Below are 16,554 nucleotides of genomic sequence, written 5' to 3'. Positions count from 1 at the left end.
GCTGACGGCAGGGAGTTAACTTGTATTACCTGAGGGACACTGATTTTCTAAGTTTTATAAAGTGTTATCAGTGGGTTTCTGGCTATAAGCATTTCTCACTGTATTCGGGAGGTAAGCTTGTGGGTCAGGATTTTTGTTTATGTGGCAGCTTTCTCTCAAGAAAAGAAATCAGAACCCATTATTTTCAGGTGTCCTTTTATTGTCGTGTTCCCTTTCACTATATCAGTTCTATCTAAATATAATTTAACATCAAATTCACTTTTACATAGAAAATTATTTTAAAATTAATACCTAGTCTTCAAATACAACCCCTTTTGTCTTATATGTCAGTACATTATATTTTTAAAAAATTATTCATCCATCCATTCTTTCTGTAATTCTGTTTATATGGTTTGGTTCTGTGTCCCTGCCCAAATCTCATTTTAAACTATAATCCCCACATGTCAGGGAGAGACCTGGTGGGAAATGATTGGTCATAAGGGTGGTTTCCCCCATGCTATTCTTATGATAGTGAGTTCTCATGAGATCTGATGGGTTTAGAAGTATGGCACTTTCCTCCTCTTTCTCTCTCTCCTGCGCCGTATAAGATGTGCCTTGCTTCCCTTTCTCCTTCAACCATGATTGTAAGTTTCCTGAGTTCTCCCCTGCCATTCAGATCTGTGAGTAAATTAAATCTCTTTTCATTATAAATTGCCCATCCTCAGTCTTTATAGCAGTGTAAAAATGGACTAATACATGTGTGGTGAGAAAGTATATCATAACAGGTAATGAAAAGGAGTTTGAACAAAAATAAGCCCTGAGTTTTTTATTCAAGGAACTTCCTAGAAAAAAGAACAAAGTAAGTCTAATATAAGGCAAGGTGTGACAAATATCATCCAGAAAAATACAAATGGGGAAGAATGCAAGTGAAGAGGGAACAGGGTCACATGACTGTCAAAATTATTAGGGAGACTTTACAAACCAGAGGTCATCTGAGCTAACATGAAAAATCACAACATACTACCCAGTCTTGGCAAGATTAAGTTACCTTGCACTTGAAATTTTAATAAAAAATTAGCTTCATATTTAAAAATTTAAATTAGTAATTTTCATTTGCATTAAAAACTTTAAAGGATTTTTTTGGGTCTATATACACATGAGAGTTAATTATTAGCAGGCAAAAATAGGTATAACTATAAAATATGGCAGATAACTATGTCATATCCAAGAAAATTATACTAAACAATTATACTAAACAATTTATACTGTTATGCTAAAAATTATGCTAAACAATTTTAATACCAAACCAGTTTCAATGAAATATTAGAAAAATTATATATTATGAATATCCCATATATATTTAATTTAATATTCTGGTCACGAAAATGGTTATTCAGTATATTTCACTAATCTCAATTTAAAATAGTTTTTGTCCGGAAGGAAGCCAACAGAAACAGACCACTGAAGTCAAAATAAACTCACCTTTTTGTCTGCATAGTAGGGATCCAGGTCCTCCAGGGGCTCTGACAGCAGGCTTGGAGGAATGTCCCCATAGATGAAGGGCAGCTGTTTTCCAGCTTCCAAGTCACTGCTTGGCTTTGGGCCTTCTTCATCATCGTCTTTCTTTTCTTCTTTGGGTTCCTTTGATTTTCCTTCAGCAATGCGTTGTTCAATGAGTGCAAGAGATTGTTTTGTGAAGTGGACAAAGCTCTGAGGTCCTGGGGGAGGCAACATTGCCATCTTTTCATCCTGTATATTTTATTTCCTCTTTAGCTCCTCACATAAGAGGCCTGGATGGAAACAAAGAAATAAAGACTTGAATATTTGCCTGCCAAGAAAAGCACATTAATAAATAATAATAATAAACAAACAGATTTTTAGTTTCAACTACAAAAGGTAACATGTTCATAAAATCATCAACTTGTTATGGGACTACTATGTGTGAGGCAATGGGTGGGACTTATCTTCCGTGCCTTCTAACCATCTTTATACTCAGAAATTTGAAGTTTACATTACACAGCTTTAAAGTTTAAAAAAAATGACAATTTCCTGAATAAAGTTTCCTAAATTTCCCTTCTTTTCATCTATATTTACCTTTGGTGTACTTCAACTTAACTTTCTTCTTTCTTTTTTTATACTTTAAGTTTTGAGGTACAGGTGGAGAATGTGCAGGTTTGTTACATAGGTATACACGTACCATGGTGTTTTGCTGCATCCATCACCCAGCCATCTGCATTAGGTATTTCCCCTAATGCTATCCCTTTCCTATCTGCCCACCTCCTGCTATCTCTCCCCTAGCCCCCCATCCCCCAACAGGGGAACAATGAGAACTTTCCTTTTTTAAAGTCTTTACAATAATGCTTTTGGTAGCGCCACTCTCCAGCCTGATGCTCCTTTATCAACTAAACTTATGCAATATTCTAAATCCTTCACTGTCATTTCAACAATGTTCATAGCATCTTCATCAGGAGAAGATTCCATCTGAAGAAACCATTTTCTTTGCTCATCAATAAGAAGCAATGCCTCATCCATTCAAGTTACCGCTAGATTGCAGCAATTCAGTAGAAATTTTAGGCTCCACTTTTAATTCTAACTCTCTTGCTATTTACACCACATCTGCAGTTCTTTTTATCACTGAAGTCTTAAACCCCTCATAGTCATCCACAGGAGTTGGAATCAACTTATTCCAATTTCCTGTTAATGTTTATATCTTAACCTCCTCTCACAAATCATTAATGTCCTTAATAACATCTAGAATGGCGAATTCTTTCCAGATTTTCAATTTATTTTGCCCAAACCCATCAGAGGAATCACTATCTATGGCATCTCTAGTCTTATAAAAATGTATTTATTAAAGAATAAGACAAACGTTGAAATTACTTCTTGGCCCATAGACTACAGAATGAATACCATTAGCAGACATGAAAATAACATTAATGCCTGGTACATCTCCTTTAGAACTCTTGAGTGACCAGGCACATTGTCAATGGGCAGTGATATTTTGAAAGGAATCTTTTTTTTCTGAGCTGTAGGTATCAATAGTGGGCCTGAAATATTTAGCAAACCATGCTGTAAACAGATGTGCTGTCTTCCAGGCTGTGTTGTTCCATTTATAGAGCACAGGCAGAGTAGATTTAATACAGTTCTTGAGACCTAAGGTTTTCTGAATGATAAATAATTCTTTGCTTCAACTTAAAAGCACCAGCTGCATCATTCTCTAACAAGAGAGTCAGCCTGTTCTTTGAAGCTTTGAAGCCAGGCATTGACTTCTTTCTACCTATAATATCTTCTTCTACTAGAGGCCTGTTAGACACACACCTGAATAACTTGCTGCATGTTCTCCATCAGCACTCACTTCGTACTTTTATGTTACCGCAACGGCTTCTTTCCTTCAACCTCAGGGACTACCCTCTGCTAGCTTCAAACTTTTTTTTCAGCTTCTTCACCTCTCAGCCTTCATACAATTGAAGAGTTAGGGCCTTGCTCTGGATTAGGCTTTGGGTTAAGGAAATGTTGTGGCTGGTTTGATCTTCTATCTAGATCACTAAAACTTTCTCCATATTTGCAATAAAGCTGTTTTGTATTCTTATCATTCATGTGTTCACTGGAGTAGCACCTTTGATTTTTTTAAAGAACGTTTCCCTTGCATTCACACTTGGCTAAGTATTTAGTGCAAGAGGCCTAGCTTTTGTCCTGTCTTGGCTTTCAACATGCCTTCCTCACTAAGCTTAATCATTTCTAGCTTCTGATTTAAAGTGAGAAATGCACAATTCTTTCTTTACTTGAACATTAGAGGTAGGGATGAGTTATTAATTGGCCTAATTTTAATATTGTTCTGTGTCAGGGAACAGGGAAGCCTGAGAGGAAAGGGAGAGAGATAGGGATGCTGAAACAGAACACACCACATTTAATGACTCTGTTCACCATCTTATATGGAAGTGGTACATAGCACCCATAAAAAATTACCATAGTAACAACAAAGATCACTGATCGTAGATCACCATAACACATATAGTAATAATGGATAATAGCAATTACAAAGTTTGTAATATTGTGAGAATTACCAGTGTGATACAGATGAATGAAGTGAGCACATGCTGTTGAAAAAATTATTCTGACAGATTTGCTCAATGCAGGCTTGCCACAAACCTTCAAGCTGTAAAAAATGCAGTATCTTGAAGTGCAATAAAGCAAAGCCCCATAAAATAAAGTAGGCCTGTATTTTGATAGAAATCAAAGTTAGGATAAAGTTTTTTTTGTTTTTTTGTGATGGAGTCTCGCTCTGTTGCCCAGGCTGGAGTGCAGTGGCGCAATCTCAGCTCACTGCAACCTCCACCTCCTGGGTTCAAGTGATGCTTCTGCCTCAGCCTCCTGAGTAGCTGGGATCACAGGCACTTGCCACTATGCCCAGTTAGTTTTTGTATTTTTTAGTAGAGATGGGGTTTCACTGTGTTGGCTGGCCTGGTCTCGAACTCCCAACCTTGTGATCCACCAGCTTTGGCCTCCCAAAGTGCTGGGATTGTAGTCATGAGCCACCATGCCCATCCAGGATAAAGTTTTTTCAAGAATGTAGTGAAAAATAAGGGATATTGCATATGCGCATTCAAAAATAGGATGATTCTGAAAGGTGAAGAGTAAATTATGATGTGGAAATTCCACTACTAGGTACAGACTCAAGGGAACTTAAAACATATGTCCACACAAGAATGTTTACATAAATGTTCAGCAGCATTATTCATAATAGCCAAAAAGTAAAAACAACCTAAATACTCACCAATGAATAAATGGATCAAAAAAATGTGGGATATCCATAAACTGAATTTGATTTTAGCAATAAAAGCAAATGAAGTATATATAGGTGCATGTTACAACATGGGTGTGATGAGAACCCTGTGAAGGAACACAGAGCCAAAGAACACATATTATATGATTCCATCTTACGAAATGTCCAGAATGGGCAAATTTTGTTTCTGGGGAGAAACAAAATGTAGAATATTTTTTGTCAGAGGCTGGGTTTAGGAAGTGACTATTGATGGTTGCATGGTTAATGGTTAAAGAGTATGGGGTTTCTTTTTGGGTGATGAAAGTATTCTAAAATTACGTAATGATGATGGTTACATACCTTTGTGAACGTACTAAAAACCACTGAACTGTGCACTTTAAAATGGTGATTTTTATGGTGTGTAAATTATACCTCCATAAAACTGCTATAAATATGCATTATAAACTGTCCTCAGAATAGAAAGAGATTTAGTAAAATGGAAACAAATCAATGAATCATATCAAAGTAGTTGCCTCTGGTGCTTTGGGGATTCCTCAACATTTTCAGAAATCATAAAAGTGAGAGGACAGGATAACTTGCCTCACTAGACTTTCAGTGTAGACATGCCGGGACTCTTGAAGAAAAGTTGGCTTGAATAACTAGTGGTTTTGTATATTCTACGTTCAACTGGAGGGTACCACCGTTTTCAAGAATTGTTTGACAGAAATCTAGGTAAACAGATGTTGTGTCCATTACCAGTTTGACTCTTCCAATATTCCTATTTTTTCTCTGTCTCCCTCACCACCCCCATTCACATGCTCAACACAGCTCCAGAACAACTAAAGTATATGCAAACCACAGAGGCAAAGAGTAGTCAATGCTAATGGGTACCATGCATGGGCAATATTTCCCTGATCAAACTAAATTAAAGGAAAACACTAAGCATCTGCTCAACATCATGATCTGTGAAATGTAGGTTGAAGAAACCTTGATCAGATTTCATCATCATCCTGTTGTTTGGAGAGGTGAAACTTCCTTTCATTTTACTGGTTGTATTTGAAGAAGAGCAGCTTCAGCTATCATCTGATAACCTGGAAGTTATTGTACAAAGCCAGTGGGGTGGAAAGATTATAGGCTGACAAGGTTACAGTGGGCAACATAAGTAAAAATGGAGCCCCACACTTTGCCAACAGACACAAAGAAGATGCAATGATGGGGCATGACCTACGTGTGACTACAACTCCTTTCCTCTTCCCTTTGACTTCTGGATAAACAGGCCACATGAATATTTATCAGTCAGATATTTAGGTTAAGATTTCAGATTTCTAGTGGAGAAAACATTTAAATGAAAAAATAAATCTAAAAAATTCTAATAAAAATGAAGACAAATACTTCTATAATGTGAGACTAGAGAAGACGTGTAAAGCATTACACCAAATGCACAATCTATTAAGAAAATGAATGTTAGATTTAATCTCATAACAATAAAGTTTTTTTAAAAGTGGACAACATCTACAAAATTAAAAAGAATACATTACAAATGACAGATGAAGTGCTTTTTCTTTAATGAATAAGATATTTAAATAATAGATCCCTTAATATAAAATTTAGTACAGAACATAATTACCTAAAAATACAAATGAATAAAAACACTTGTAACCAGGGGGGAACGATCCAAGATGGCTGATCGCTAACATCTCGGGATTGCAGCTCCCAGTGAAAGCGCGGAGAACGAGAGGACGCCACACTTTCAGACAAATTTTGGTCGCTCACGGAGCAGAAGATTCCCATTGGAGGAGCCACACGGGTCACCAGCGCGACTCCTGTGGCCGGCGCAGAGGTTTTGCCGGCACCTTGGCGTGGCAGCTCTTGGTGCAGAGTAAACGGGACTGGTTCCCCTTCTGACCGAGGTTTGGAGCTCTGGGAAGGCAGAATGGCCTATTATGGACTCAACAAGGAAGCCAGACTGGAGATTCCCAGGCAGAAAAGCACCATCAGTCTTATTGCTGCTGTTTTGGCTGGCACAGTGGGTTGCTTATATTTTGGCCCAGGGAATTAACAACTTGGACATCCACTCAGAGACCTAATTTGAAAGTTGGTAATTACAAAGACAACAGGTGGATAAATTTACAATGATGGGAAGAAACCAGCGTAAAAAGGCTGAGAATACTCAAAATCAGAATGCCTCTCCCTCTACAAAGGATCACAGTTCCTCATTAACAAGGGAACAAGGCTTGATGGAGAATGAGCACATCCCATTAACAGAACCAGGCTTCAGAAGATGGATAATAAGAAACTTCTGTGAGTTAAAAGAACATGTTGTAGTCCAATGTAAAGAAACTAAGAACTTTGAAAAAAGGTTTGATGAAATCCTAATGAGAATAGACAACTTAGAGAGGAATATAAGTGAATTAGTGGAACTGAAGAATACAATACAGGAACTCCGAGAAGTATGCACAGGTTTAAACACTCAAATTGTTCAAGCAGAAGAAAGGATATCAGAGGGTGAAGTCCAAGTGAATGAAATAAAATGAGAAGACAAGATTAGAGAAAAAAGGATAAAAAGGAATGAGCAAAGTCTCCATGAAATGTGGGACTATGTGAAAACACCTAATTTACGTTTGATAGGTGTACCTGAATGCGACGGAGAGAATGAATCCAAGCTGGAAAATATTCTTCAGGATATTATTCAGGAAAATTTTCCTAACCTAACAAAGCAGGACAATATTCAACCCCAGGTAATACAGAGACCACCACAAAGATATTCCTCAAGAAGAGCAACCCCAAGACACATAATCGTTAGATTCACCAGGGTTGAAACATAGGAGAAAATACTAAGGGCAGCCAGAGAGAAAGGTCAGGTTACCCACAAAGGGAAGCCTATCAGACTTACAGCAGATCTCTCAGCAGAAACTCTACAAGCCAGAAGAGAGTGGGGGCCAATATTCAACATCCTTAAAGAACAGAACTTTCAGCCCAGAATTTCATATCCAGCCAAACTAAGCTTCACAACTGAAGGAAAAATAAAATCATTTATGAACAGGCAAGTACTCAGAGATTTTATTACCACCAGGCCTGCTTTACAAGAGCTTCTGAAAGCATTACACATAGAAAGAAACAACCAGTATTAGCCTTTCTAAAAATATACCAAAAAGCAAAGAGCATCAATTTAAAGAAGAATTTACATCAACAAATGGATAAAACAGCCAGTTAACATCAAATGGCAGCAATCCTAAATTTAAATTGACTAAATCCCCCAATCAAAAGATACAGCCAAAACCCAACTGTATGCTATATCCAGACCCACTTCACATGCAAGGATACACAAAGACTCAAAACAAAGGGATGGAGAAAGATACACCAACCAAATGGAGAGCAAAAATAAACAAATAAATAAAAAGCAGGAGTTGCAATTCTCATATCTGATAAAATAGATTTTAAAACAACAAAGATATAGTGGTAAAAGGATCAAGGCAACAACAAGAGCTAATGATCCTAACACCCAGATACATAGAGACTTAGACTCACTGAGACAGAAAACTAATTAGGATATCAAGGACCCAAACTCAGATCTGGAACAAGTAAACTTAATAAATATTTATAGAGCTCTCCACTTTAAATACACAAAATATACATCTTGTCAATACCACATCACACCTACTCATAGGTTTAAATGAAATATTGATTGGCCATTATTAATACCCATTTTTTTTTAGAATAAAGCAACATTTCCATTCTCTCCCTCTTCTTCTTCCTCTTTCTTCCTCTCCTTCACTCTTTTTTTTTCATTTCCTTCTCTCAAAAAAAGAAATCAACTTGTAGACCTCTAGATCAAGGTCGGCAATGTCTCTCTCATTGCCTGATTTTCTTCCTTCCCTTCTCTCCCTCCTTCCCTCCCTCCCTCCCTCCCTTCCTCCCCCCTCCCTTCTTCCCTTCCTGCCTTCCTCCCAAAAAAAAAAAACACTTGTAACCATGTCAAATCTCACTAATGATCAAATAAAAAAATATGAAAATAAACATGGGAAACAAAATTTGGCCTATTAAATTAATAAAGATTTTAACCAAAGTAATAGTAATATTAGGATATAGGGGAAATCACTGTCCCCTGTCTGGATGACAGTAATAAATAATGTGTATAAACTTTTTGAGGAAAATTTTGTAATATCTGTCAAAAAAGCTTGAATATCTGAATTCATTTTTATTGCCAAATAATTTTCCTTCTAGGAATTCATCCAAAGACAGTAATCTCAGGTGTCCTCCAACATCTATAATATTTACTAAAATGTTCTTATAATATTGAAAAATTATAATCTGTCTTAAAGCCTAATAACAAGGGTTACAGTAAATGAAGAAATGGGCATATAATGAAATACTAAGCAGCTTTGAAAGAGAGCTTTCATTTATAATGAATGAATTATAAAAATATTATAGTGAGTAATTCATGGAATGCATGTTATATACACAGATAGATGTAAATTGATACCAATTTTTTAAATATTACATTGAAATTAAATATACAATGCATTTAACAAAGTTTATAACTAGTTAAGAGATTAGGGATTATTTTGTGAATTTCTTTATACTCTACTTTTCAAATTTGTACAATGAAAATATGTTTTTCTATCCAGAAGAAATAAAATATACTTTGAAAAAAAGCACTTAAAATTATTTGACCTAATTTTACACAGTTAATGAAATCAATCAATATTTATTTTTGTCATGTTTAATTTACAGTTTTGAAAAACATATTACCACATTTCCACTTTTTATTAACACTACTATGATTGTATCCTCTTTAGAATGAAATCCCAAAAAGGCCATACTTTTGTTTTCTCACTCCTATCTTACCCACTCACCGTTAATCTCATATTACAGAATACTTAGGCAACTACTAAAAATAGAAAATAAATGTGCTATTCTTAATATCTAAGATTAACTACAGTTAAAATAGATATGGAAATATTTATTCTGAACTTTTTTCTTATTTTCTATGTATGCATACACACATATATAGATCTGCCTTATCTATGTTTATCAATCTATATATCTGCCAAATATCATATCATCTATTCATCTATCTAGCCTCTATCTTTTCTTCACACATCTTTCTAGACAAAGCAATGTCAGCTCCCAGTTCATGACAATGGTTTTATCCTATGTGTTTATCATACTCTCTGGCCTTCACATTTTCATTGCAGTAAAAACAAAAATGTACAGAAGGGAAAAGTTTAATAATATCACTAAAAACCAGAGGCCGACACAAAAGAGTTTTTATAAGTCTGAAGAAATAAGATTACCCAAGTGAGGAGATTAAAGCAGAAGCTACAGTCTAGAACACTTATCTGAGAATGTTAGAATTTTTTTCTATCAGAGAAGTCACAGATTTCTATGGCAAATATGGGATGTAGATCAGAAAACAAGTTGATTAATCCATGGATTATTTATTCAACAATGTTGCAGAAAACATTTTCCCACTTCTGTCTCTATAATAAATGTGTACCAGGGTGGTTTATCTCCCAGCTATCACCACCAGGATAATATCTGAATCAATTCAGGTAAAATACCTAGGATATCCATGTCAATTTTAGCTAGAATCCAGGTGGAGTCGAGGGAAAATGACTCTCTTGCCTGCTCCTCACTCATACATCCTAAAATGTAGTCTGCCTATCAACACACCATACATGTATGTACACAGACCTTTCAGTCAACGCTTTCTTTCAAGAGAGGATTTGTCTGGGAAACCGACCTATATAAAGGCAGAAGCAAACCTGGACAACAGCACCCTGCCCTCTGCCGTTTCTTCCATAAATATTTATAGATAATAAAGAATAAATTGATAATGAAGATCTACCAAACATAAAATTGAAGGACTAAGATAAACAGACCAAACTTTTTAACTTTAGGGGGGAAAAAAAAGCAAACATTGGGGGATATTGAGAAGTTAAAGTTAGTATTCCTAGAGAAATTTGAGGAGACAGAGTATCCTTTATTTAAAAAAAAAAAAAAAAAAAGAATAGGCTACCAAAAGCAACAACATCAATTCTTGGTAAAGGGCATCCTTTGTGAGTAGAGCGCTTGCTGAAAAGGAGAAGTCAGAATTGTAGTTACCTTTCATTTTGCCCAAAAGGTGCATTTTACCAGAATGGGGCACAAGCGAGCATTCTCAGGTGCTAGAAATGTTCTATACCTTGATCTGTGTGATGGCTACATTGGAATATATGTTTGTATAAAAGTTCATGGAGTTTTATACCTTAGATTTTTCTATATCTTTTACGAGTATTTTAAAAATTAAAAAGTACAAAATAAAACTTAGAAGATACAGAATAATCCATGTTATCTGACATCAGTCTCAAGAGAGCAGCAAATAGTAGATAGAAAATAATAATTTTTAAAAAGTAATAGCAGAAAATTCAAGAAGAGTTATCAGGCCAAAAGTACCAAAGAAGATGAATTTAAAAGTTCCATTCTCATGAAAGTTTAGAGCATTAATAATAGAAACAAGATTCTATAGGCTTCCAAAAAGAAGATAACTAACTAAAAAGAATGAAAATCAGATTGCCATTAAAATTTCCTTAGCCATATTTGACACTAGAACAAAATCAATGCTTTCAATGTGATAAGAGAAAATACTTTGAATCAACGTTTATTATCAGACAACCTATTTATTATCAAGTGTGATGGCAAACAAAATATATTTCTAGGTATGAGAAGATTCAAAATTTAATTCTTTTTTATCTTTTTCTTAAAGTTACTTTGTATTGAGGTAGAATTAAAAAAGTACTTCTTAAGCACACAGAATACAAGACTATTTCACAAATAATGTGAATAAAAGAAAAGAGAATTGGTTTCTTCAGAACATATAAACAGCCATATTGTCCAAATAGGAATCAATTCAAAATATGGCATGAATTTGTACAACTGCTAGAATTGAAGCCGAGACTTGAGCTTGATGTGTTCTTCAAGTAGCAGAGTTGAATGAGAGGCTTCAATTCCTCCTCTAGATCAAACCATGTTACTTGTTTAAAAATGAAAAATACTTACATAATTATGATATTATTAAATTGTATCAGTTACTCATTTTACAAATGTGCCAATTACCAAAGCATATATAAAATATAAGTACGATTATCGAAGTTTATTTACACAAAGACATGATATACACATGTATGTGTTAAATATTATCCATGTAAAAGTAATGAAATAGCTTATAAAGGTTGAGAGGAAAGGGGGATTAGAGGTGAGGGAAAAGGTGGAGAGCTGACCATTACCTTACACTGAAGGCAGTCAGTACATCCTGGCTAAATTTCAAGTAACAAGAAATAGTGGTTCTGACATATTTTATTTAAAGGCATAAATCCAACCAATATAATTTCTTAGAAATAAAAACATAACTGCTTGGAATTTGGGATTGGAACAGGAAAAGTTTGCATAAATAAAATAAATTTCTCATTTTCAAATTAGAAAGTTAGAAAATATTACATAAGTTGATGAAATAAAAATGAGACATAAGCATATTATTTAGAGATAAAAAGAAAAATATCAGAAAAACTCTTTTTTTTCTAATTTTTATTGCATTTTAGGTTTGGGGGTACATGTGCAGAACATGCAAGACAGTTGCATAGGTACACACATGGCAGTGTGTTTTGCTTCCTTTCTCCCCTTCACCCACATTTGGCATTTCTCCCCAGGCTATCCCTCCCCACCTCCCCCTCCCGCTGGTCCTCCCCTTTTCCCCCCAATAGACCCCAGTGTTTAATACTCCCCTCCCTGTGACCATGTGTTCTCATTTTTCATCACCCGCCTATGAGTGAGAATATGCAGTATTTCATTTTCTGTTCTTGTGTCAGTTTGCTGAGAATGATGTTCTCCAGATTCATCCATGTCCCTACAAATGACACAAACTCATCATTTCTGATTGCTGCATAATATTCCATGGTGTATATGTGCCACATTTTCCCAATCCAGTCTATCATCGATGGACATTTTGGTTGATTCCAGGTCTTTGCTATTGTAAACAGTGCTGCAATGAACGGTCATCAGAGAGATGCAAATCAAAACCACATTGAGATACCATCTCACGCCAGTTAGAATGGCGATCATTAAAAAATCTGGAGACAACAGATGCTGGAGAGGATGTGGAGAAAAAGGAACACTTTTACATTGTTGGTGGGAGTGTAAATTAGTTCAACCATTGTGGAAGACAGTGTAGCAATTCCTCAAGGCCTTAGAAATAGAAATTCCATTTGACCCAGCAATCCCATTATTGGGTATATATCCAAAGGACTATAAATCGTTCTACTATAAGAAAAGCTCTTTTTTAAAAAAAGCAGGATGTGATTATTTCCTAGAGAATGGATACAGGAATAAAGTAAAAATTGTTTGAATTAGTTATCATGTGCGTTTGTTAATTTTATAATAGTTATTATTATGATTAAAAAAAAGCTGTACAATAAAAGATGTTATAGCTCTCTCTTTAGCCAAAGAAACCAACAAACAGCTGCTTAAGTAGAAACTGTTCTGTTACCTTCACTGGGCTTGCAAAATATGGACTGGCTCTACTCTCAAACAGCCTATATTTAGACACATTATTTTGATCTCTTTGGGATGAATTTGATCAAAATTGGAGAACATTTGCAATTTATTAATATTTCTTCTTCAAGAGACCATCTGACACACTGCAAACACTCAAAGGGTAAATATTGTGTCTTCTACATTTTCTGCTTAGATGAATACTGAAAACTTCATTGGTTGCTACCTATGGCTGGCTTACTGAATGCATGGTTTTCAACAATATCAACCTTCCTATTATCTAACACCAATTCTTCCATAGTGAGCTGTGAGATATGGGCATTACATGGTACTTAATACCAATAACGCATAACACAAAATTAATATCTTCTTCTCTGCTATTTTTCTAAATATTACTGTCTTAAAAGCTCTTTCAGTTATGTTAGCTAATATTAAAAATGCAACTAGGTATCATTTGTCCCTATAGTTGCCAAGACTGTATATATCAGAATGAAGTTATACTCCACTGGACCCCTTCCTTACACCTTGTCAAAAATTAACTCCAAATGGATTAAAGAATTAAACATAAGAACTAACACCATAATAACCCTAGAAGGAAACCTAGGCAAAACCATTCAGGACATAGGCATAGGCAAAGACTTCATGACTAAACCACCAAAGCAATGGCAACAATAGCCAAAATAGACAAATTGGACCTAATTAAACTTAAGAGCTTCTGTTCAGCAAAGGAAACAATCATTAGAGTAAACCGGCAACCAACAGAATGGGAAAAAATTTTTGCAATCTACCCATCTGACAAAAGGCTAATATGCAGAATCTACAAGAACTAAAGCAGATTTACAGGAAAAAAACAAACCCATTCAAAAGTGGGTGAAGGATATGAATAGTCACTTTTCAAAAGAAGACAAATACGTGGCTAACAAACATGAAAAAATGCTCATTATCACTGGTCATTAGAGAAATGCAAACCAAAACCACATTGAGATACCACCTCACACCAGTTAGAATGGTGATCATTAAGAAATCTGGAGACAACAGATGCTGGAGAGGATGTGGAGAAAAAGGAACACTTTTACACTGTTGGTGGGAGTGTAAATTAGTTCAACCATTGTGGAAGACAGTGTGGTGATTCCTCAAGGATCTAGAAACAGAAATTCCCTTTGACCTAGGAATCTCACTACTGGGTATATACCCAAAGGATTATAAATCTTTCTATCATAAAGACACATGCACAAGTATGTTCATTGCAGCACTGTTTACAATAGCAAAGACCTGGAACCAACCCAAATGCCCATCAATGATAGACTGGACCAAAAAAAAAATTTGGCACATATACACCATGGAATACTATGCAGCCATACAAAGCAATGAGTTTGTGTCCTTTGTAGAGACATGGATGAACCTGGAAACCATCATTCTCAGCAAACTGAAACAAGAACAGAAAACCAAATACTCCATGTTTTCACTTATAGGCGGGTGATGAACAATAAGAACACTTGGGCACAGGGATGGGAACAACACTCACAGGGCTTGGTTGGGGGGTGGAGGTGAGGGGGACAGCAGTGGGGGAGGAGGGGGAGGGATAATGTCTGATGTAGGTGATGGTTGCTGGGGGGATGGAGATAGCAAACCACCATGGCATGTATGTAACTATACAAAAATCCTGCAGGATGCAGGACATGCACAAGTACCCCAGAGCCCAAATACAATTTTAAAAAATCATCTTGTGAACTTAAAAAAAATACAGTTGCCAGAGTTTAAGTATCGCTGAAATAAAATTTTTAGGAAAAAGCATAAGCATGTCTACTTTTAAAAAGCATAAAATATTAATGTGAACCTTCCATTAAAAATCATTTTTAAAGCAACAAGTGTATTAAATAAAAATCAGATGAGTACACATAAATTAATGACCAGGTTTTATTATTCAAAAAGAGAGAAAAACCAATTTAAAAAGTAGAAAAAATTTTGGATTTTGTTTTGTCCATGACAAAATGTAAATGAATGTAAAATATACAACTTTAATGTTATTCATTATAAAATTGGAAAGGATGAACATAAATTCTATTCAATGGGCTGGGCATAGTGGCTACTGCCTGTAATTCCAACATTTTGGGAGACTAAGAACAGTGGATAAATTGAGGCCAGGAGTTCAAGAACAGTATGGGCAACAAGGTGAAACCCTGTCTCTACAAAATACACAAAAATTAGCTGAGCATAGTGGTGTGCACCTGCAGTCCAGCTGCTCACTGGTAGCTAAGGTGGCAGTATCACCTGAGCCTGGGGAGGTTGAGACTACAGGGAGTCACGATAGCATCACTTTACTTCCAGCCTGGATGACAGAGTGAGACCTTGTCACAAATAAATAAATAAATAAATTTAATAAAAATAAAACACATTTTGAAATCCAAATCTCTATTATATTAGTTAAAGAAAGAAGAATTGGAATGAGGTGAAAAACAGAATGAAGAAAAAAAGTAGAGGCTGAAGGAGAGAAGGAAGATAATAAACCAAAAAGGGAAAGAGAAAAAAGATGAAGGTATAATAAAAATACGCTTGATCCTTTAACATACTTCCAAGTATAAGCAAAAATGTTCTTCAATGTTTTAATTTTTACTTTTAATTCTCAACATTTTAAGCATCATTCATGTCACTTATATTACTTCATTCCTATTACAGCCTGGCAAAATCTTTGTTTGTTTTGTATCTCTTATTCTTTCCAGGTTCTTTTGAGGGGTGCAATGCTTCTCCTCAAAGTGTTGCCCGTACTCACTGATCCTGCAAACCTGTCAGCTCTAATGCATCCTCAGACAATCTGTTGTTAAGCAAGAAGGAAGAACTCTTGATGCTGTAAAATAATCAAGAGTTACATTAGGTCTTTCCCAGAATTTATTTTAAAACACTGATCTTCCAACTTTCAGGAATGTATAACCACCTTCGAAAATAAAAGACAGAGATACTAAAAGAAATACATTTATTTTATCAGCCTAAGAGCTAAAAGTTTGTATTACTTTATGAAACACTACTTAGAAATATATACACTTTTTAAAAAACAAAATTTCATTTTATATGAGTTTCTATAGCATTTTTTATTAGACTTTAATTTCTGGGGTACATGGGCAGAACGTGCAGGTTTGTTACATAGGTATACACATACCATGGTGGTTTGCTGCACCCATTAACCCGTCATTTACATTAGGTATTTCTCCTAATGCTATCCCTCCTCTTGCCCCTTATCCCCCAACAGGCCCCAGTGTGTGATGTTCCCCTCCCTGTGTCCATGTGTT

General features: G+C 35.5%; 1 protein-coding gene and 1 long non-coding RNA gene across 6 annotated transcripts in view; one reads left to right on the top strand and one right to left on the bottom strand.

Annotated features, from left to right (window-relative positions):
- Nucleotides 1–16,554, bottom strand: part of SCN9A (sodium voltage-gated channel alpha subunit 9) — a 198,401-nt gene that overhangs the window by 110,102 nt on the left and 71,745 nt on the right. For both annotated transcript variants that reach the window (XM_054258311.2, XM_054258312.2), the window contains exon 2: nucleotides 1,462–1,769. In XM_054258311.2, the coding sequence (XP_054114286.2) occupies nucleotides 1,462–1,719 (258 nt within the window). In that variant the 5' untranslated portion in view covers nucleotides 1,720–1,769. The remainder of the gene's footprint in view (nucleotides 1–1,461; nucleotides 1,770–16,554) is intronic.
- The window catches only part of LOC144576646 (uncharacterized), a 257,148-nt gene that overhangs the window by 176,910 nt on the left and 63,684 nt on the right, over nucleotides 1–16,554 (top strand). The gene's annotated exons all lie outside the window — the stretch shown is intronic.

This window comes from Callithrix jacchus, chromosome 6 (genome assembly GCF_049354715.1).
Source record: "Callithrix jacchus isolate 240 chromosome 6, calJac240_pri, whole genome shotgun sequence".
NCBI classification, from domain to species: Eukaryota; Metazoa; Chordata; class Mammalia; order Primates; family Cebidae; genus Callithrix; species Callithrix jacchus.
This window is presented reverse-complemented; position numbering and strand designations above follow the sequence as displayed.